General features: G+C 43.8%; 1 protein-coding gene across 1 annotated transcript; it reads left to right on the top strand.

Annotated features, from left to right (window-relative positions):
* The first annotated feature begins 482 nt into the window (after nt 1-482).
* Nucleotides 483-18,366, top strand: RNASEL (ribonuclease L). Its single transcript, XM_089910294.1, is given in 8 exon segments — nt 483-603; nt 3,045-4,709; nt 8,927-9,012; nt 10,254-10,459; nt 11,251-11,383; nt 15,342-15,472; nt 16,091-16,212; nt 16,215-18,366. Coding segments are annotated over 7 exon segments (2,211 nt in total). The 5' UTR covers nt 483-603; nt 3,045-3,232; the 3' UTR covers nt 16,271-18,366.
* The last annotated feature ends 4,995 nt before the right edge of the window (nt 18,367-23,361 follow it).

A 23,361-nucleotide genomic window follows, 5' to 3' on the forward strand; every position in this document is an offset into this window, starting at 1 on the left:
CTTCCTGGAGCCTCAGTTTCATCATCATCAGGATTGTTAGGGGTTGATTGGGTCCGAGTCTCTTGTGATGCAATGAACATAGTGCCAGGCACCCTGTCGGTGCTCAATAAATGTTTATTTACCATTCATTTCCCTCAAGAAGATAGGGGGTTTGGAACAACGTGGTCAGGTTGGAGCTGTGACCTGAAAGGCTGAAGGCTGAGCAGCACGATCTTGGACATCAAATCAGCCCTCAGCAATCAGTTAAGAGCCACCGAATAAATACATGTATATGTATAACTGAATCCCTTTGCTGTACACCTGAAATTAACATATTGTTAATCAACTATACTCCAATAGAAAATAAAAGGTTAGAAAACAAAAGAGCCACCGCTTTCCTCTAGGAGGTTTAAAGGTGCAACTAGCTCAGGCCACCTCTGCCGAGTGTAGGCGTGGTCAGTGTCCCCTCCCTCCTCCTTTCACTCTCCTTTCTAGGCTCCGCCCCGGCTGGTTCGCTTCTCGACGCTCCAGCCCCAGAAAGGACTGTTTCCTTGCTGGCTACAGTGTTTGAGGGTTAGGTGCTGCCAGAGAAATAACCAAGGAAGAGGCGTCTGTATTTAGAAGGTAAGGTGGGCAGAAGGAGAAGAGCTGGGAAAGCTTGAGAAGTTGTTTTCTTTGAAGGATTCCTTGGGCTTCGGGGACTGGAGATGGCAGTGGGTGTAGAACTGGAGGAGGGGAGAGAGCTCACAGAGCCAGCTGGTCAGCCCCAGGGGGCCCTTTGGGCCTGAGCCCACCTGAGATTCCCAGGGTTCTGTGACAATCCACACATTATTTATGCAAGTCATCTCAGTTTATCAGGCACATCTTGTCATGTGGAGAAAATGAAACTGAAAGCAGGACTCTTCCCTTGCAGTGTTTTTGATGGGTTATTTTCATTTTCTACTCTGATATTTCACTTGGGGGTTCTTTTATTATTATTATTATTATCATTATCGTCATTTTTATTTGCATTTCCTCAAAAGGAGTCCAAGATGTGGTATTCTTAAACGATTGTATTACACTGAAGTTAGCAGTTGGAGGTGGGCTGGAATAAATAAAAGACCGGAGGAGGAAAGAAGTTCGAAGAAACCCTGAGTCTTCCAGGTTTCTCCGAGATTCTTTCCTTCTCTGGTCCTTTATTCCAGCCCACCTCACACTCACTGTCACCGGAAGTGTTTACACAAACATTGGGTCCAGAGAGTTCATTACCGGGTGATTGTGCTTCCGCTGCACATTTGATTAGACCTCTGAGGTAAGGGCTTTGACACTGTCGGAGGGGGTGAGATTGCTGAAAAATGGTTGCTCTGTGAATTTTGCAGCAGACTTAGTTATGTAAATATTCAGGTAACAGTTTGCTGCCATCTGCTGTTTGAATTGGGTCTAAATTGCTCAGAGCTGATCAAGGGCAGTTGGATTAAACTGACACCCCAGGTTCTCTATTTGTGTAGTGTGTATATGCACATGGGTGGGGAGACTGGGATTTGTTAACTTTTGTTTTCATAAACGGACGTAATTAGCTCTACCATTTATTGAAGGCTTAATATTTCCCCCTCTCCCTACTTCAGTGCACTTTATACGGGGGACTGTATTTATTGTTGCCCCCATTTGAGGGAACAGAAAATTGAGACTTAATAATCTAAGGTTACACGATTAGGAAGTAAGAGTCTAGAATTACACGACCAGGGGCTCAAACTTCGATCTTGCTGAGTTGGGAGTCCGAGTTCTTAACCATACTCTACACTAGTTTGAATAGGACTGCACACATGCAAAGAACCAGGAATGTGCTGAGCGTGTTCAACCAGAAACACAAACTGATGAAAAACACATATTTTCTTATTAAATGAGGGTTCTGGTTTTTTTAAAAGGCCATCTATTTCTAGTAAGAGTATGTTTATATGGCATTGGGAAAAAATGTATTAATATAGGTTGAGAATCCTAAAAACAATCATAGCCTTTGACTCGGCATTCAGTTCTTTGAAATCTATCATAAGAAATCTATTATAAGATCTATCATAAGAAAATAAGCTAAAGTAAGCTAAATTTGCTCCAACATTATTTTGAATTGTGAAAAAAATAATCATTTTGAAACTCTGTTTTAAAAGTTATTTTAAAAATTTGCTCCATAGTAGAGAACTGAAAAACCTCTCTGATGGCATGTTGCATAGCCATCAAAATGTTTTAAAACACTTGTAGGGCTTCCCTGGTGGCGCAGTGGTTGAGAGTCCGCCTGCCGATGCAGGGGACACGGGTTCGTGCCCCGGTCCGGGAAGATCCCACATGCCGCGGAGCGGCTGGGCCCGTGAGCCATGGCCGCTGAGCCTGCGCGTCCGGAGCCTTTGCTCTGCAACGGGAGAGGCCACAACAGTGAGAGACCCACGTACCGCAAAAAAACCCCCAAAAAATCCCACTTGTAATAACATAGGACATTATTTATAATAAGGCATTAAATGAAAGGAGGCAGGATACAAAGTTACTTACAGAGCATGAGCCCAACTATTTTTTTAAAAATCTATAGAAATATACTAAAATATTAACAATACCTGTTCCTGGGCAGTGGGAGAATAAAGTAATAATTTTCTTGTTTAAAATTTATATATATTTATAATATTCTATAATAAAAATTTCTATAATAGATGTATTTTGAAAAGGTTGCTAGTAAAATTAATTTCTCAAATTCAAATGTTTTCGTTTTTTTATAAATTTATTTATTTTTGGCTGCATTGGGTCTTCGTTGCTGCGTTCAGGCTTTCTCTAGTTGCTGCAAGCGGGGGCTACTCTTCGTTGCGGTGCACAGGCTCCTCATTGCGGTGGTTTCTCTTGTTGTGGAGCATGGGCTCTAGGCGTGTGGGCTTCAGTAGTTGTGGCTCACGAGCTTAGTTGCTCCACGGCATGTGGTATCTTCCCGGACCAGGGCTCGAACCCGTGTCCCCTGCATTGGCAGGCAGATTCTTAACCACTGCACCACCAGGGAAGTCTAAATGTTTTCTCACTATTATAAAATTATGAAGTTCCTCTCTCATCTCCAGGTGGAAAGTCGGAAGACTTCAAGAGTATTGTCCTTCCTGATACTGGTGGTCTGTAGCCAGATAATTCTGATTTACCCTGACAGGATTTTCTAAGAGTTCCACGTCTCTTTGATCAAATCCCAAGGAGATAAGTTTTTCATTTTCTTGAAAAAAAGGCAAAAAATTTGTAACCAGTGGTATTTACCATCATGGAGACCAAGAGCCCTAACAATCCTCAGGAAAGACCCACACCCTGTACTAATGGGAGGGTTTCAGAGGAAGACAATCATTTGTTGATTAAAGCTACTAAAAAAGATGACATTGAGCTGGTCCAGCAATTGCTAAAAAAAGGGGCTGATGTCAATTTCCAGGATGAAGAATGGGGCTGGTCACCTTTGCATAATGCAGTACAAAGTGGCAACGAGGACATTGTGGATCTTCTGCTTAACTATGGTGCTGAGCCTCGTCTGCGGAAGAGGAATGGGGCCACTCCCTTCATAGTTGCTGGCATCACTGGAAATGTGAAGGTGCTCAAACTTTTACTTCCGAAAGTAGCAGATGTCAATGAGTGCGATGTTCATGGCTTCACAGCTTTCATGGAAGCCTCTGCATATGGTAGAGTCAAAGCTTTAAGGTTTCTGTATAAGAATGGAGCAAAGGTGAATTTGCATCGAAAGACAAAGCAGGATCAAGAGAAGATTAGGAAAGGAGGGGCCACTGCTCTCATGGATGCTGCTGAAGAAGGGCATGTAGATGTTGTGAGGATCCTCCTTCACGAGATGGGGGCAGATGTCAATGCCCGAGACAATATGGGCAGAAATGCTTTGACCTATGCTCTTCTGAACTCTGACAATGAGAAGGTGAAGGCCATTACTCGCCTTCTGCTGGACTGTAAGGTTGATGTCAGTGTGAGGGGGGAAGGAAAGAAGACGCCCCTGATCCTGGCAGTGGAAAAGAAGAACCTGGGTTTGGTACAGATGCTTCTGGAACAAAAACATATAGAGATCAATGACACAGACAATGAGGGCAAAACAGCACTGCATCTTGCTGTTGAACTCAAGCTGAAGGAAATCGCCCAGTTGCTGTGCCACAAAGGAGCCAGAACAGATTGTGGAGACCTTCTTGCCATAGCAAGGCGCAATTATGACCATGACCTTGCAAAGTTTCTTCGCCAGCATGGAGCCGTAGAAGATTTTCACCCTCCTGCTCAAGACTGGAAGCCGCAGAGCTCACGTTGGGGGGAAGCCCTGAAACATCTCCACAGGATATACCGCCCTATGATTGGCAAACTTAAGATCTTTATTGATGAAGAATATAAAATTGCTGACACTTCTGAAGGGGGCATCTACCTGGGGTTCTATGAAGACCAAGAGGTAGCTGTGAAGCTATTCTATGAAGGCAGCACACATGGACAAAATGAAGTCTCCTTGTTGCAGAGCAACCGAATCAACAGTAATGTGGTGACATTCTATGGCAGTGAGAACTACAAGGGCTCTCTGTATGTGTGCCTCGCCCTGTGTGAACACACACTGGAGGAGCACTTGGCCGACCACAGAGGGGAGGCTGTGCAAAATAAGGAAGATGAGTTTGCTCGAAATGTCCTCTCATCTCTATTTAAGGCTGTTGAGGAACTACACCTGTCTGGATACACTCACCAGGATCTGCAGCCACAAAACATGTTAATAGGTAAGTCCCCAGTGTTCTCTTAGAAACGTAGGGCCTTTTGTTACGAGAGGAAAGGATTTTCATGGCAGAACAGGGAAGAACTAGAGTCAGTGTGGATTGTTCAGTTTGAGGATTAATGTAACAAATCGATAGTGACAGTGCAACCTCTCCTGCTACCAGGTATAACCCGTATTCCACGTGGAGGTCGAGGATGCCAATGGAATAGCAGGCTAACCTTATATTGCCCTTGGCAAATACAAATTTGTAGGTCTTGGATGGAGCCAGCTCCAGAAGTTTGAATTCTTAGAGTAGTCTTCAAGTCAGGGAACCTAGAAAGTGTGTTCCTTCAGAGAAGGTGGCAGTTACAGTGAAACTTAATGGCAAAGCTGAGGTTAAAATTGGGATCCAGGTTAAGATGTGACACGGTGAAACATACTGCAAGCAGACCGAACAAGTCAGTGTCCACTGCTGCAAACCAAAACCAAAATAAACTAAAGCAACATTCAAGGATACAAGCAGAGCTGAGGGCTTCGCTGGTGGCGCAGTGGTTAAGAATCCGCCTGCCAATGCAGGGGACACGGGTTCGAGCCCTGGTCCAGGAAGATCCCACATGCCGCAGAACAACTAATCCTGTGCGCCACAGCTACTGAGCCCGCGAGCCACAACTACTGAGCCCGTGAGCCACAACTACGCTCCTAGAGCCCGTGCTCCACAACAAGAGAAGCCACCACAATGAGAAGCCTGCACACTGCAACGAAGAGTAGCCCCTGCTCGCCGCAACTAGAGAAAACCTGCACAGCAACGAAGACCCAACACAGCCAAACAAACAAACAAAAAAACGAAGCGGAGTAGGGAACAAATGTATGGACCCCAAGGGGGGGAAAGTGGGGGGGCAACGAGATGAATTGGGAGACTGGGATTGACATATATACACTAATATGTATAAAATAGATAACTAATAAGAACCTGCTGTATGAAAAATAAATAAATAAAATAAAATTCAAAACTTCCAAAAAAAAAAAAAAAACAAGCAGAGCTGAGTGTAAAGTCCCAGGGGGCAAGTTGGGACAGTAAAAAGAGCCTTGGCTTCAGCCATATTTAAGGAGCCTTGCAGCCTTGTCCCACCACTTTGTAGCTTTGTAACCTCAAGCAAGTTGCTTAATTCTGTGAGCATTGGTTTCCTCACTTGAGACTGATAATACCTCCTTCATAAGGTTGTTATGAGGTCTAAGTGCAGTATGTCAAATGGACAAGTCATCTGTACATTGTAAGTGCCCAACAAAGGCCAGGTACTTGTCTAGAGGGCTAAGCAGAAGCAGATACCTAACCTACAGACATGCACTGACATTTAAGCTTGGTGTAAGGGACCAGGGCAAAAAGAAGATGTGGGTACTGAGAGTCAGAGAACGGTACTTAAGGTCCTGGAAGAGAGAAATAGGTAGACGTAAGATCTGGTTTCAGTGTGAGGACAGGTGTTTGTGGCACTCCTTCCTGGTTTTAAGCAACTTCGCTGGGGAGACTGACAAGGGCCAGAAATATGTGCAACTCTACCCACTAAGGAAGAGTCTTTGAGGTTCAGCCAAAGGTGAGGTCCTTCCCAAGTTTACCTGCTGATCTTGATGCAAAAGGATCACACATCACGTTCTAAAGAAAAATAAGTTGTGACTACCTATTCTTTGAAATTTCTAGCACCACTCCTTCCATTCTTAAGCTTGAACAGTAAAGAACTGATTATATTTCTGCCTCAAGGTGGCGAACCTAGCACATACTGCAGACTCTTCCCTGTATTAAATCCCTCAAATGATGGGAAAAGATTTTTAAATGAATTCATAACTGAGATCAACATTAAAAAAAGAATTCCTAGAGGACAAAATCCTTGAAGAATCATGGAGAGACTAAACATAGATAGGATGGGATTGAAGAATAATACAGGAGTCCAGGACAAATGCAGGAAGCCACAGATAAACATTACTTATGAACGTAGGAACAGTGTAGAAAAGTGCCACTCCAAAGTGATGGAAGCCAGAAGCAGAAGAGGACCAAGGACCAGCTAGCAGGCAGATTGCTGCGACAGTCGACACTAGGAAGATCAAACCCTGGGCTTCCCCTCTTCCCCAGGGACCAAGCATCTATGACAGACCTTTCTTCTACAGACAGGGGGACTGCTTGAGACACTGGGTCATTGGTGATATCAAGAGAAACAAAGAGCAGTTAAACATGCAAGATTTCTGCCAAAGCAGCTACTAAGTGGCATGTCCTGCTTACCCCTGAGCTTCACTGAATAAAATGCAAAGCAGAAGCCCTGACGACTGCTTCCATCCCTCCACTCTGTTGGGTGGCATTAACAGAAACAACTCACAGGACGTCAGGGAGTCTCAACCGCAAAGTAAGGCTTACAGTCGAAAATCACTTAGGATATTTAAGAGGTGCCAATACCGTGAAAGAGAGGCATGAAACAGAAGAATTTACACCCAAAGAAACATAGCTAACCAAATGTGTAAGTTTCCATGGCTGTTAAAAGAAATTGTCACAAATCTGGTGGCTTAAAACAACAGGAATTTAATCTCCCACAGTTCTGGAGGCCAGAAGTATGAAACCAGTTCCACTGGCACCAAATCAGGTGTCAGCAGGGCCAAATTCCCTCTCTACACTGTAGTACAGAAACTGGGCATAAGCATTAAAACTTATTATAGCACTTTAACAATGTCTGTTGAAACTAAAAATAAAAAATTGGGGCGTGTAAAAAACAAATCAAATGTTAGAAGAGATGTGAGGTATTCCATTAGGTAGTTTCAAATTTCAGTAGCAGAAAACTCGACTCCAAGTGGCTTAAATAAGTGAAGGGAATTTATCACTTCAAATAATTGAAAGTGGTCTGTGGTTTATGATCTGCATCCCATCTGCCCCTTCAACCTCATCACAAGCAACTTTCTGACTCTGTCCCTCCTCCCTAAGTGCACACTTGGGCCTTCCTTCTGCCAGAGTGGAATTCTCCACGCATTCCTATCTGGAATTCTCTCTTCCCTCTGTTCCCCATTCCACTCACCTACCCAAATTCTACTTTCTGATCTTTTCTGCCTAGGTGTCTCTTCCTTTTTGTTTTTTTGGCTGCACCATGCGGCATGTGGGATCTTATTTTCTCAATTAGAGATTGATCCCGTGCCCCCTGCAGTGGAAGTTTGGAGTCCTAACCAGTGAACCAGCAGGGGATTCCCTAGGCGTCTCTTCCTTAAGGAAAACTTCTCCACCCTCCCCGCACCCCCACCCCAGCCATGTAGCTCTTCTTGTGATACACTTTTAGGGCATCCTGCACTTTTGGCTAGCATTTTCAAAATTGCAATTAATTTAACGTTTATCCTCCTTTAGTATCCGTCTCCTTGCCCAGAGATTCTAAACTCTGTAGGGCCAGGACTGTGTTCTCCTTCCTCACCATCATTTTTTTCCCCTCACTAAACACTTGTTGAATGATTTAATGGGTTCCTTTTTGTTAGACTCTGAGTTTCCTCACAACTGTGATGTCTAAGTTCATAATGAAAGGAGTTTGAGAAGCACACAGTTGTACTGGCCATCATCCTATGTGGGGTTACCCAACCTTCCTCTCAGACTCCTTTAAGCCACCTCTTCGAGGACAAATTACTGACTCACCCACCTTTCATTTTGTTCCTGACCTCTCTCATCCATGCATCCCTCTTTCTGAGGACTTAGTGGCTTCCTTTAAGGGAGGAAGATTCTGAAGGGGACAAGGAGACAGTGACTCATTACAAGCACATGGTTTATTCGTGGTAACAGATTACAACGTCTTAGTGGGCAGTGACTAGTGGGCTTGATTTGGTGGAATGCTATGCTTAAGGTGGTCTTGGATTCGGATCCTTGTTGTTTAGTTGTTCTTTAGCTATAGGATGTAACCTTAACTCCTGCCAGCAGCTTCTTTACAGATCTGTGCTCTTTGACCCCAGGAGTTGCATGACTGGGGAGCTGGTTATACTTATCCTCATGCTTCCCCACCCCTTGGCTTGGAACAAATAAAATGTAAGTCCTGCTCTTGGCAGATACCTGAGAGATCAAACGACACAGTGCACATGACAGTGTTTTGAGAAGCAAACAACAAAGCAGATATGAGCTTATCATTGTCTTCCTCAGAGATGATAGATTGTACATTGTGTTACAGACTTATTTAAATTAATTACAGCATATGGAGAATGAGGATTTTCAATGCATCTCTACAAACTATCCCTTAGATTACAAGAATGGTGCTTACCTGGCAGATTTCGATAAAAGCATCAAGTGGACCGGAGATCCACAGGAAATCAAGAGAGATCTAGAGGTAATTTCTACAAACAATTTACTTTTCCATCTTTCTGCTTCCTTCTTTGTTCATTACCTTACTCCCTGTGGCCAGTTAGAGGATGTTCTTATTTCAACCAGAAGGAAAGACATTTCACGGCATTTCCCTGGTACTCACTGCCTTCACTCCCTTGCAGACAGCCAAGTGGGTGTGGGGTTGACCATCGCCGTGGCCCCTTTCTCTATCTCTTTAGATCTCTCTCTGACCCCACAGGCTGAATAGTAAATACACTGAACATGCCACAATTCTTTCAGAATTACAGCCAGGAGATTTTCTCCAAAATAATTCCACAATTCCTGTAGGAGGTATTTTCTGCCTAAAGACAAAGTAAATGAGATTTCTTTTCCCACTCTATTCAAACACGTGTGCCAAACTCCTAGGAGGGCCAGCGACTAAGGCCCTCTCAAGCACAGTGGAGGGATGGGATCGATCCACAACTCAAAAGAGACTAAACTTGGCCCCAAAGATTAAGATCCTGAAAGAACTGTTTCTCCAGAGACAGAACAGAGACGTAGCCTCTGCAGACCACGGCTCCCAGATAGATTCTGAGCTTGTCAGCGCAGCTCTCGCCTGGAGTTTTCCAGGGCGCTGAACTTCCAACCCAATAGACAAGAACTCTCCATCCATGCCTGGCCTTTCTGGTTCAGTGGCTCCAGATTTTAGCTCCTTCACTGACTGGTGTCCTTCCCAGTGCAGTTTCTATGCTGGCCTCCTTCCTGGTCCTTCCTCCCTTGCTGTGCCCTGACTCCTGGGGCCTTCACTCTATTCTGTGGGACCTGGTCTGGCTCCTTTATCTGTGGCCTGACATAGGCCCGACCCAAAGTCCCAGTTCCCAGCCAGACTCTGAGCATCCCCCTTGTTTAAAACCTTCTCCCTTTCCCCTGTTTATCTAAATTCTATCCGTACTTTGAGGTCTAGCTCAAATTCCTCTTCCTCTAAGCAGTCTGCCCTGACAACTCTGGCCTGGGATTATCTTTTGTTCCTTATAAACCTAAACCTATAAACTATACTACCTTGAAGGGGTAGTATCCTAAACTATACTACCTTGAAGAGTTCTCTATGCACAAGCCCATGCCTTCTCTCCCTGACCAGGCTGGGGAATCTCCTCGAGATTCTACCCGTTTTCCATTTGCTCATAGCCTGTGCCACACCCTACAAAGTTCCCCAAATAGAGTGATAATTCATAAGCGCTTTTGACTTGATTTATGGCTTTTGTGTAGGCCCTGGGACTGCTGGTCCTGTACGTGGTAAACCAGGGAGACATTTCTTTTGAGAGTCTGAAGGATCTAAGAACTGGAGAGTTGATTCAACTTTCTCCAGATGAGGAAACTTGGGACCTCATTCATCACCTGTTCTTCCCTGGGGACAATGTGAAGGACCATCTGAGTGGCCTGCTGGGTCATCCCTTCTTTTGGAGTTGGGCGAGGTAAGGAAAACTGAGTGTATATTACAGGCCTCCAGGACAGAGACAGTGAGTGTATTAGTCAGGGCTCTTTATATATGTACAAAATAAGGAAATGCCTCATGCAATATTGGGGCTGAGAAGTTCCACTATTTGCCATCCTCAAGCTGGTGACCCAGGAAAGCCAATGGTGTAATTTAATCTGAATCCAAAGGTCTGGGAACCAGGGGAGCTGAAGATGGAGATTCCAGTAAGGGTCTGAAAGCCTGAGAACTGGGACAGCTGAGGGCAAGAGAAGAGCCATGTCCCAGCTGAAGCAACCAGGCAGAGAGGGGCGAATTTCCCCTTTCGTTCTAGGCAGGCCCTCCATAGATTCGATGCTGCCCACTCACATTGGGGACGGCCATCTGCTTTACTGAGTCCACTGGTTCAAATGCTAATCTCCTTGGAAACATCCTCACAGACACACCCAGAATATTTAATCTGGGCCTTGTGTGGTCAGTGACATTAACACATAAAATTAACCATCACGGTGAGGTGGGCAGGAGTCAGGCTGGGAGTCAGCAGACCCAGGCTTTTCTCTCAGCTTGGCATTTCCTGGCTGGGTGTCATTGGAGCAGTGACTTAACTTCTCTGGATCTGGTTTTCTCCATTGAAGAATAGAAAAAGGATGAGGGAAAACAGAGAGAGAGCGAGCTCTCCCCTTATGCAGATTTTAGAGACATGCTTTTACTACTCCTATCAAAAGCCAAAATCTAATAGTTCTGTAAAGAGTGGGAAGGATGGGACAACCGTGATGATTCTGTCATTCTCAGCCGCTACAGGACCCTTAGGGATGTGGGAAATGAATCAGACATCAAAAGGAGAAATGCTAATGGCAAGATCCTCCAGCTTCTGCAACCTGGAACATCTGAATTTTCCACAAGTTTTGCCCAGTGGACAACTAAGGTGTGAACAACTCCTATGGTCTTGGAGTTATTCCAGGAATAAGAATCTGTGTCATGTGTTATGTTGGTTTTCCTAACTTTTTTATACTATGGGCCTGGCCCAACCAAGTGGTGAGAAAGGGGATTTTCCTCTCCCTCCTCCCATCCCAGGTCCCCTCTGCCCTTTTGAGTCTCTGCTCCAGGCCAGGCCCTCCTGAGAGACTCATCCAGGCTCCTCTTTAGGATGGCCTTGTCACAGCCCAAGAGCCTTTCTCGTTTCTCTTCTTTTCTCTTTCTCTCAAGCCTTGTTTTCTGAGCGAGGTCTGACTAATAATTCTATTTCCACTGTGACAAGAGCAGCTGGTTAAATAGAGTTTAGCCCAGAGGAGGTACCCCCCACGGGGCATTTCCACCTAGGGAGACTGGCTGCCTCCGCTGTCGGCGCACAGCCCTGCCTGAGCATCCATATACACACCTATTTTCTGTATGAGAGAACAGAAAGTGAAAAAAAGAAAAAAAAGATGATCTTTCAAATTCCTCCTCTTCCAGAGAAGGTCCACTCAATATAGTGGAACATAAAAATTAATCACCCTTTCAGTCTAGTCAGTACTATCAGAACTTTCGTTATTATTAGCGAGCAGACATCTATCAAGTACCAGTATGTGTTAGGCCCATGCAAGGTCAGAGATATACAAAACAGAGTACAGCATCCATGTGGGGCGGAGAGACCCACAGAATGATGGCTGTGGGATACATGCTGGGTACCCCAGAGACATGGGCAAAGCATTATGGGAAAATCCATAACTCTCAAGTCTTTGAGTGAGACCAGCAGCTTCTGTATCTTAAGCCTGATGTAGGACTCTTGCTTCTTCCAAACCTCTTCATTTCTGCATCTCATTTTGCTTTCCTTCCCTTGCTTGCCTCTAGACCACATATCACACTCATAATTGCTGGCTTAACGTCTCTCTTTCTTGCTACACAGTAAGTTCCACGAGGGCAGAGACCATCCGTTGTCTTGTCTGTCATTGTATTCTTGGCATGGAGTAGGTGTGCCATGACTCTTTGCTAAATGAATGTCTATAAGAGTTCAGCTAAAAATTAAACTTGTAGAAACAAAGACATTTGAAACCAGAGCAGACGATGGTAATAGCTAACGATCACGTAGTGCTAACTACATGGCAGCCGTAGTTCTCAGGACTTTCCATGAGTAACCACAGGTAATCTTTACAACAGCCTCTGAGGCAATTAGCTCCGTCTTGCAGGTGGGCAAACTGAGGCACAGACAAGTGATTTGTTTCAAAGGCACAGAATCAGTAAAGGGTGCAGCAGGATTTGAAGCTGGGCACTCTGGCTTAAAGGCCATGTGCTAACCTGTAGCTGATAGAGATTGTCATCTTCTTTTTCTTTTTAATGTCTGAGACAGAGAAACAGTACTACAGGCAACAGAAAGGAGAAATCCAACCTCAAGACTGAAGTGCTAAAAAAAGTGGTTGCAAAAGTAGAAATAAGAGAAGTATAGAGCACAAAGCACAGAAGAAGCAGGTGATGAAAGCTATTGTTTCCCTTCTTTTCTCACTCTCCACTCAGTGTTAAATGGAGCATTATTTTCAGACCATATAGGAAAGTCATTCTCTTGAAGGTTAATTATCTGGCCTTTACTTTCTGTTTGAAAGCAGAAGCAAGGTTTGAGAAAATGCAGTGGTGTTGGGTAAATTATCAATCAAAGCCCAAAGGTCCAGAGGCATAAGAAGGAAGGACAGAATTGGAATGAAGAGGAAAGTACAAATAAAATGCTAAATATCACTAGAGAGATAAAGGTTATGGAGGTAATGGAATGTTATCAGTCATCAGATGTGATGATACAGGTGGGTTCTAAGGTGCAAAAATGTAATTTTAAAAAGTGTTTCCAGGGGCTTCCCTGGTGGCACAGTGGTTGAGAGTCCGCCTGCTGATGCAGGGGACACGGGTTCGTGCCCTGGTCCGGGAGGATCCCACATGCCGCGGAGCGGCTGGGCCCGTGAGCCATGGCCGCTGAGCCTGCGCGTCCGGAGCCTGTGCTCCGCAACGGGAGAGGCCACAACAGTGAGAGGCCCGCGTACTACAAAAGAAATAAATAATTTTTTTAAAAAAAAGTGTTTCCAGAGAACAAGATACAACAACGAGGAACCTGGGAGACAAGGGGGTTGGAGAAAATGGGGCTGAACCCAAAGACGCAAGACTCTATCATCCAGAGAAAGGAGCCTCAGTTTTATTTATAAACATGAAAAATTATGGTAGAACTACTTTTTAATCCTCAGATAATTTACATAAGATTTTATTCTGATTGTACTTCAAATGACAAAAAGGATACCCAATCTACTGTAATAGAAGGTACAGAATTGAAAAGCGAATAGGAAAATAGAGATACAGAAAAAAAGATAATACAAATGAGACCAAATATTAAATGTGCCAATTCCCCTAGAGAAACATTTAAAACTGGTTAAAAATAAAAATATAAAAACGTATTTAATCAACAAGGTCCTACTGCATAGCACAGGGAACTATATTCAATACCCTCTAATAAACCATAATGGAAAAGAATGTGAAAAAGAATATGTATATATATGTATAACTGAATCACTTTGCTGTACCAGAAATTACAACATTGTAAATCAACTATACTTCAATAAAAAAATGGGAAATAAAAAAAAAAAGGCCACGCGCTAAAGCAGCTCACTGCACAATGTTAATGATGCCGTCAAGTCCACCAAATCATTTAATTGCCAAGGAAGTTGAGGCTCAGAGGTGGAACCCCAAATACTCAGGGCTGGAAAGCCAGAGGTTGGCAGAGCTGGAAAGAGAATTCTGTTCTTTTGCCTCCCAGTTCATTGGTTCTTTCCCTTAAATTTCACTGACATATGTGGAATTTTGATTGACTTCAAGTCTTGTTTGTGTTTTCATTTTCAGCTTTGTTGTCCTGTTGATTTTGGTGATCTGCCCATTTTCCTGGGCGTGCAACCAGTTTTCCGGTGTGGACTCCACCTTCTTCACATGGCTGCCTCTTCTCACACACATACATGCTCAGCATTTCTCACATGTGCTCCACACATAGTACCCCCAGGCAGGCTTCTAGTCACCAGTTACTCTTCCTAAGGGACCCTCTGGCTTCATGGTTGTTGCATCTTATTCTCTTACTCCAGACTCTTTCTACCTATCAGAGCCATCTACAAGAAGAAGGCATTATTATTATTATTATTTTATTTTTTTGCGGTATGCGGGTCTCTCACTGTTGGGGCCTCTCCCATTGCGGAGCACAGGCTCCGGACGCGCAGGCTCAGCGGCCATGGCTCACGGGCCCAGCCGCTCCGCGGCATGTGGGATCCTCCCGGACCGGGGCACGAACCCGTGTCCCCTGCACCGGCAGGCAGACTCTCAACCACTGTGCCACCAGGGAAGCCCAGGAAGGCGTTATTAATATGACAGCAGCTGCCCTGGGACACCTAGGGACAAGGAGAAACATGTAACCTTTGGAAACATAATTACAAACAAAACAAAACAAAGAACAACCACGCTCACTATGGCAATGGCTGCAACGCCTGGTTTCAGTCAGGACAACCCTCTTGAAGGAGGAGATGTAATCAAGTATGAATTTGGAAGGGTGGCCACAAGGATAGTGCTTCTGTAGAGTATAGTGAGCAAATTTCCTCGTATAGTAGCCAACGATTTCCTAAACCATGTTTTAATGTAGTTAATTTCTATGAAAACAATTCTCTTGGAAAATGGATACACGGATTTAAAGTTATTTATAATTCCACATCCAAACACAACTACGGTTAGCGTTGTGGTGTGCGGTGCTTACTTCCATTCTTTTCTTTGTATTAATTTGCTTTATCAATTAGTGGAGAATTTGACATATATTCAAATTTGTATTCTGCCTTTTTGTATTAACATTCAGGATATATTTTGTGTTGCTACCACATTTCTGTGTTATGTTTTTTTAGATTGACAAATTTGTGATGGAAAACATGAATGACTATTATAAAAAAGGCAACGTTTATCGGGACACCGTGGGTGACCTGCTGAAGTTCATCCGGAATTTGGGAGAGCACATCAATGAACCAAAGAATCGAGAGTAAGTCATGTATGAGGAGTCATGTATGAGATGAGAATAATTGAAAAATTCCAGTTCTAAATTTATATCTGCTAATTTGATAGAAAGAAGAAAAGTTATTTTGATGAAAGTCATTCCTCCTTCTGTGTGGGAAAGGGCCATCACAAGGGTCTTACAGTCAACAGTGGACATGCCCTGCAGGTTCTCCTCTTCCTTAGCAATTCTTGTGTGACGAAACACAGGGGACTGCGTGGCTGGGTAAAGCGAATGTAGCATTAGAAGAGTAGCCCCGCGTTAATCCAATTAGCTTTTGCTACCAAAATTCTTAGCTCTAAACTCACAAAAAACTTGCAGTTTTGAGGGCTTTTTTGGATTTCAGCATTGTAGATAAGGGATTGTGGGATAGTATTATGTTCATTTTATGGATAATAAAACTGAGGTTCATAAAACTTAAGTTGCCAAAGTTTAGTCCATTAGTTGGAGAGTCAGGAGATGAATCTTGCTCTGTCAGATTCCAAAGTCCTCATTTATTCTGCTATAGAAACCAGGGGAGCAAAAAAGATTTCCAGGGCCATGTGCTATAAAGGGGGGATGTAGAGTTTGGGGCAAGCATATCAAAATATTTATGTTTCATTTCAGGATGAAGTCAAAAATTGGAGAACCTTCCCAGTATTTTCAGGAGAAATTTCCCGATCTGGTCATGTATGTCTATAGGAAACTACAGAACACAGAATACACAAAGCATTTTCCAAAAACTCACATCTAAATAAGCCTAGGTGTGATGGAGGTGGTGGTGGTGAGCAGGCTGGCCAGCCCTAGTGCCTCTTGAATTCAGGGAAGTACTTTTTTACTGTGTAATCCTGGGCGAGTCACAACTCTCTGGGCCTCTTGACATTTTTTTTTTTTTTTTGCCCACACCACGTGGCATGTGGGATCTTAGTTCCCCTACCAGGGACTGAAGCCATGCCCCCTGTAGTGGAAGCACGGAGTCCCAACCACTGGACCACCAGGGAATTCCCTGAGCCTTTTGACTAACCTGGTTGCTTGTGAGCAATGAATTGGATAGCTGATGTGTCAGTTCCTGGTGCCGTGTTCAGCGTTCTCCACGTTTATAACAAAAAAAAGCATATGCTCAAACTACTCTAGTCCTTTTTAAGGGTAAAGCTTAGTGGCAGGAGCTGGGAGAGCATCCTGCTAAGATTCCTCTTGTCAACTGCACCAAAGGAGTGAGTTCCTAAACCTCTAATGCTTTATGTTTTACATCAATTATCTCATGTAATTCTCCCAACAACCTTGCAAGATAAGATTAATATCCCTTTTTAGGAACTGAAGAGCCTGAGAGACTCAGGGAAATTGAACTACTTGCCCCAGATTATACAACTTGCACAGAGCGCAGTATAAATGGACGTGGTGTTATTGTTACCTCTCACTCGGCACCTTAGAACTTAATTACTAGCTCAGAGCTCTTCTACATGAGACCCAAAAGGTCAAATGGGCTCTGGGTGGCTCATTCATTCATTCAATATTTGTTGAGCACTAACTAGTATAAGTCTAAGCACCAACTGGATGAAATGCATTCTTCTAGAATCACCTGTGTTGGTTTTCTATTATGTCAAGGCTGTATTTCTCAACTGTAGGCAATCTTGCCCTTCAGGGGCCATTGGGCAGTTAAAATGTCTGTCAAAGCTGAGGGTAGGGGGTTGTACTGGCATCTAGTAGATAGAGGTCAAGGATGCTGCTGAACGTTCTATGATATGCACAGGATAGCACCCCCGAAACACAGAATTATCCGGAAGAACAGAATTATCAGTGACACTGAGGTTGAGAAATTCTGCCTTAGTGGGCTGTGCTACCTTTGAACTGGCTGGGAGCCCAGGACTGTGGATTGTGTGGCTCACCTCACAGAGGACTGACTCGAGTTTGATGTCTTGCTTTTTGATCTGCGGTGAGACAGTTCCAGTTTCACCCCCTCAGGAAGTCCTCTGAATGCCCTCACTTTCCACACCCCTCTCTGAGTGTCCTCTCTGGCTCCCTAGCACCCATGGCCACACCAGAGCATGTTTCTCTCCACCCAGAGCATGATTCTTCCCCACTGGAATGATATATATATATATATAATTGGCTCCTTAGGGCCAATGATATATATATTTTTTGATGTGTATCGTACAGCCTAGCAAAATGTCTGCCACATGGTAATGACCAATAAATATTCATTGAAAAATGAATGATCCATCTTCATACATGAGTAATAATGCTAGGACACGCTTTGATGGTGTTTTATAGGTTATGAACTACACCTGCATATTTTACTTCTTTTAGTTTTCAAAATAATCCCGTAAGATAAGTGTTGTGATCCTCATTTTGCAGACGAGGAAACTAAGGTTAGAGACGTGTTGATTTACTCTAATGCATAGGAAGTGTCACTGTCTGAATTTGAAAAGATTTTCTGGCACGAAGTCTGATGTTCTTTCCATTTATCCTCACTGTGGTGGTGAAGATGAAGCTTTGTAATGAGAGGAGCTGTGAGAAAAAACAGTGTCTTAGGTTCTTTCTGAAAAGGAGATGGTCTTGACTTCCCTGGTGGTCCCGTGGTTAAGGCTCTGCACTTCCAGCGCAGGGGGTGCGGGTTCGATCCCTGGTTGGGGACTAAGATACCATACGCCGCAGGGCATGGCCAAAAATAAATAAATAAATAGAATTTAAAAAGGAGGTGGTCTAAAAGGGGTGTCACTGAATGAAATTAGCAAGTACTGGAAGAAACAAACTGAAAACTTTTCTTTAAGGTTTTAGGAGCAGCAAGGTTGCTTTAAGTTTTAAAAGTAAGATTTGTTTTTCTGATTTGTAGTGAGTACTTCGAGATGACAATCAAATGCCCATTTGTAAAGCATATTCAATAAAACTTTGAATTACCTGAATGTCTGATTTTCTCTGAGTGACATTTCTACTTTAGAGAGTAGTGATATCTACAATAGAAAATGCTCAGTGATTAATTCCCGGGGAGGTTTTAAGAAAGGCATCCTGCTCTTTAAAAATGGGAAAAGGAGCCTAATTTCAGCCCTCCATTAATTCGGGAACAATACACACCTTGGGGGTCCTTGTAGAAAAGGAAGGGTCTGATCATTGTACTCTCTACTTTAATCCTCTAAGGGTTTCTGTGGACATGTTGCAAATATTTCTTATTCAGTTGCCATTATCACAAACATTTAATTGAGCTTGTAGTTCATGTTAGGTACTGTGTTAGGCAAAGTGATTCTGTGCTTGGGCTTGTCAAGCAGAAGTGCCAGTTACACAGAGACGAGGGGAGCTTGCCTGCCTAGAATGCACTGAACAAGCAACACAGGAGAGGAAAATTATGGTAAGAATAATAGTTACCACCTCTTGAGCGCCTACTGCTTTCCAGAGCCTAATGCTTTTATATCTGACATCCCATAACAAACATGACAATGCCATAAGATGTAATTATTCCCATTTTACAGAAGAGGCAACTAACGCTCAGAAAGGATTGCTAAGTTGCCCAAGTTCGTATGGGTAGTAAGTGGAAGAGCCAGGGTGCAAACCCAGGTCTGCAAGTCCAAAGGGTGTGGTTTTTCTGGAGAGCCAAAGATGGGGAGTTCAGGTAGGCTGGATGGTCTTTGTGAGAATGTGTATCGGGGCTTTCATCCATTCCTTCCTATTAAAGCCTAGGAGGTCAAGGTTACCCATGGCCTTCATAGCAACCAAATCCAATGGTCCTTCTCTGTCTTCGTCAACCTCACACCACAGTTGATTCAGCTGACTACTCTTTGGCTCTTGCACCTGTCTTCTTTAGCACCTGCAGCACCACACTTACCTGCTTCTCCTCCCCAATGGTTGCTCCTCCACAGTGTCCTTTGCCAGCTGCTTCTCTGCTCAACCCCTAAACCTTGAGTGCCCCCGAATTAATCCTCAAGCAATTCACTTTTCCTCTTTTCTCCGTGGATGATCTTTTCAAGTGCCGTGACAAGTATCGTCATAAATAGACAGATGATATCCATGTTCTGAAATTTATCCACATAATTGCCTACAAATTATCAGTCTTGTTTGCTTCTTTTTTCCCATACGCCCTACATCCAATCTATTAATAAGTCCAGTTGGTTCTCTCGCCAAAATAAATTCTAAATCTGTTCACAACCTTTTTGTGCCTGCTGTGCTCAAGCTACCGTCATTTCTCATTTGGACTGAAGCATGAGCCTTGTAACTGACTCTTGTGCTTTCATCCTCATGCCCCATCTTTTCTCCACAAAGTGATCTTGAAAAAATAGTCCATGGTGAGAAAGTGAAATGAGCTCTTCCCCCGGTCCCTCTTTCAGCCTTGCGCATGACCAGACCCCCACTAGCTCAGTGTGAGTGAGGAAAGATGGTGACCAGTGAGATGAGTTGGGCCCTGATTATGTGGTGCTTTTGAAGCTAGGCACCAGACCCTCTAGTGACATTCATCAAGTGACATGGGATGGACATAGAAGTATGTGTACAATCCACAGATCAAAGCTACCCTCCATCGAAGGCCCCTTGCCTTCTATGGTCCCTAGCTGACAGCGATGTTCCCAATACATATCAATGTATTGAAGGAGGGAGGTGACTACAATGGGCGATTTGTTACAACATTTTACTCAGTGGGATCTCCGGAATCTTAACGTTCCCTGGTTTCCTTTCTCCTTTGGCTAGTTGAGCTGAGAATCAAGTTGTCAAATCAACCCTAGATGGAAATCTTATTCATTCATTCTTTCAACAAATATTTATTATGTGCCTACTAAGTGCCGAGTACCATTCTAAGGGTTTGGGATACATCCACAAACAGAACAAAAATCCCCGCCCTCAAGGAGCTTATACTCTAGCAGAGGAGAGAGACAATATACAATAAGCATAATAAATACATCCTCTAGTGAGAATGAAAGTTATAAGCATTACAGGAAAAAAGGAAAGGAGGATGTAGGGAGAGCTAGGGCAGGGGTGGATGAGTGGGCATTGGGCCATCAGGGTAGCCTTCAATGAGGAGGTGAGAACTGCCCAGAGACTTGAGGTGAAGGGAGGTCCATGTGAATACATGGAGGAGGAGCCTTCTAGGCAGCGTGAACAGCCAGTGCAAAGCCTTGAACTGGGAATGTGTCCACTATGTCTGAGGAACTGCAGGGAGGCCAATCTGGCTGCAGTGAGGGAGCAAGAGAGAAGCAGGAGATGAGGTCAGAAAGGCAATGGTGCCAGGTCTCTAGGACCTGGAAAGGCATTTTAGGGGCGCTGGATTTCACACTGAGATGGGAGCCATTGGTGGTGGTGGTGGGGAGGGTCAGCGAGCAGAGGAGTGACATGAACTAACGGAAGTTTTAAAAAGCTCACCCCGGCTGCTGGGAGCAGAGAACAAGAGCAGCAATGAGGGGACTGATTCAGAGATGATTTCAATAGCCGGGCGAGAAATGATGGTGGCTTAGGCCAGGTGATAACAGTGAAGGTGGTGCTACCTTTGATTCTGAACATATTGTAGGCCATTTGGCCGTCATTAACTCTCTCATGTCTGGCTGCAGTGAGACAAACAGCCCAGCCCATCAGACTCCTGCTTGTTGCTCTTGGTTCCGATTTTTCAGCCTAAGATTTTGCCACAACACAGCCTGAGCCAACCGTACATCTAAGGCTATGAAGGCAGCCCGTATCTGTACCTTACTGTAGGACTGACAGGCACGGGATGCTGTGCAACCTAGCTGCCCAGGCTTCTCCCCACACACACCCTCCGGCTTACCTCCTTCTGGGGACCGAATGAAACTGATGAACTCCTGACAGAGAATGTAATGGAAACACAAGTTGGTTTTACAGGAGAAAGGTAATCGGTATTTTTCCAACCAGGTCAATAATCCTTTGTACTTTTCAATCTGGAGTCCAAACAAATAAGGAACAGAAAAGAGAAATGGAACTGAATTGCTAAGAAGTGCAGCTTAGCAAGGGCAATAAATAACCTCATGCTTGTAGTATTTGGCCCAGAGGAGAGGTGTGTTGATTAAAAATAGTATCTAAGGGAGGTGGAGACTGGGGTTGAGGTTCTCAAAGGACAGATTGGTAGGAAAGGAAAGGCTTGTTTTTTCATCAGAAAAATCTTTCTCATTCCTGGGTGAGGTTGTTTAAGAAAAGGTCAAAGTAAAAAAAAAAAAATCTAAGTTTTGTTTGAGAGAAGAGAAGCAGGAGAGAAGTTGGTCTGTTGTGTCAAGTCATAACTCTACTCAACTTGCTTCTTCGTAAGCACACTTACAATTTCTCACAAGCTCCCAACCCGTATCACCTACACAACACAACAAAAACACACAAACACTCACACATAACATCATTTAGAATATGGGATGGATCCCTGAAGGATGTAACTACCAGAGAAAAGAAAAGAAAAGAAAATTGTAAGTCTTGGGGTTCTCCTAAGGAAACCAAATATAAGAATCCAAGTGGAGTGTCTTTCTCAGCTCTCCAGATCCCAGAGAAAAATAAAACCTTGTTGTGAGAATGGCTGAGTGATCTTTCTGATGCCATATGTCACAGGTAGGGCATGAGGAAGCCATTGATGAGTCCAAGGTCTACAGAGTGAAAAGGAGAGCAGGAAGGGGGGAAAAGGAGAAGAGAAAGACAGTGAACAAGGACAAGGAAAAAACATATAAAGAGAAAAAATGATTGGGAGAAAGATATGTCTCATGGTCAAGCAGTCATTAGGAACTTTCGAGTGTCATCTTGACTTGAGCTACACCTTACAATGCAAATAATTGCTATGTGGCCCATTGGCTGCACTGCCTATCTCACACCCATGGCAAGCATTGCCAATCAATTCTCAGACTCTTTCTGGCTTAGGTGTGGCCTCTGAGTTCTTCTCAACACAGTCCCCCAAGCATCTACTACCAAACGACCACAGTGGACACGAGAGGTTAATCCCTTTTGCTAACCATGGACTAAAATACAGAGGAAAGAACTCACCAGCAGTTGCTTGCCCAAGTGGTAAAAATGTAAAAAGCAGAAATGTCTACCTGGCTTGATGCTGTTTGTCCTACTTACCTGCTTTATAGCTTCTTCCATAGTCACCCTCAGGAGCTCCTATCCCTCTCTCTCTCCGAATCCACACATCAAATTCAGCTGCCTCTTCCCACATCCCGAACCATACACCATTCAAGAATCATACTCACCAAGTCATGGGGTATTTCTGGCCACAAGCTCCACTATGAATTTTCAAGAGTGTAAAATGGTGTCTGACCAAAGACCTGCAAAAGAAAGCTAAGAAAGAGCCAAAGGGGTCTAGAGTTTCTCTTCATGAAAATGTCACAGTCCATCTGCAGCCACAGGCGAAGAGAGGTTCCATTGTGTTCCTATATCAAGGGACATTAATTCTTAACTTTATTGCACTGAATCAACTTGCTTTTTTCAAAACAACCAAGAAAGATTAAACTGCAAGATTCACTTATCTTTTGGCTCCATCCTGCCCCGACCTGGGAGTTATCTTGCCCGTGTGCAAAGGCCAAAGCTCATGACATTAAAAGGTATTTATTTTGTGTATTGCATTATTCATTTCTACAGGACTTAGAAAGAGCAAAGGCTTAAAGCCTTTTCATAAAGAGAAATACCTTTGGATTTGCCTAAATTCTTTAACTGGAGAAAGTAGAGAGAACAGAGGATGTGAGGATTAAAGGTACAAATTACTTAGGGGGGCATTAAGAGTGTCCAAAATTGATAGAAAATTCTAGGCTACTGTCCTCTTTTGTCAAGGAGAAGGGTCTGTGACCTAGGCAGTTTTGGGACTAATGTGAAAGGGCTTGTATGTTTACAGGTAGCTATGCTTAGCAGTCTCACTGTAGGCATCAAAATATCTCAAGGTGCCCCCAAAGTACTTGTGATAAACCAGAGGGGCTAAAGTGAACTCTCAGCACAGCACGTCA

Source organism: Delphinapterus leucas, chromosome 1 (assembly GCF_059928025.1).
Source record: "Delphinapterus leucas isolate spDelLeu-1000000601 "Yukka" chromosome 1, BTC_Dleu_Yukka2, whole genome shotgun sequence".
NCBI classification, from domain to species: domain Eukaryota; kingdom Metazoa; phylum Chordata; class Mammalia; order Artiodactyla; family Monodontidae; genus Delphinapterus; species Delphinapterus leucas.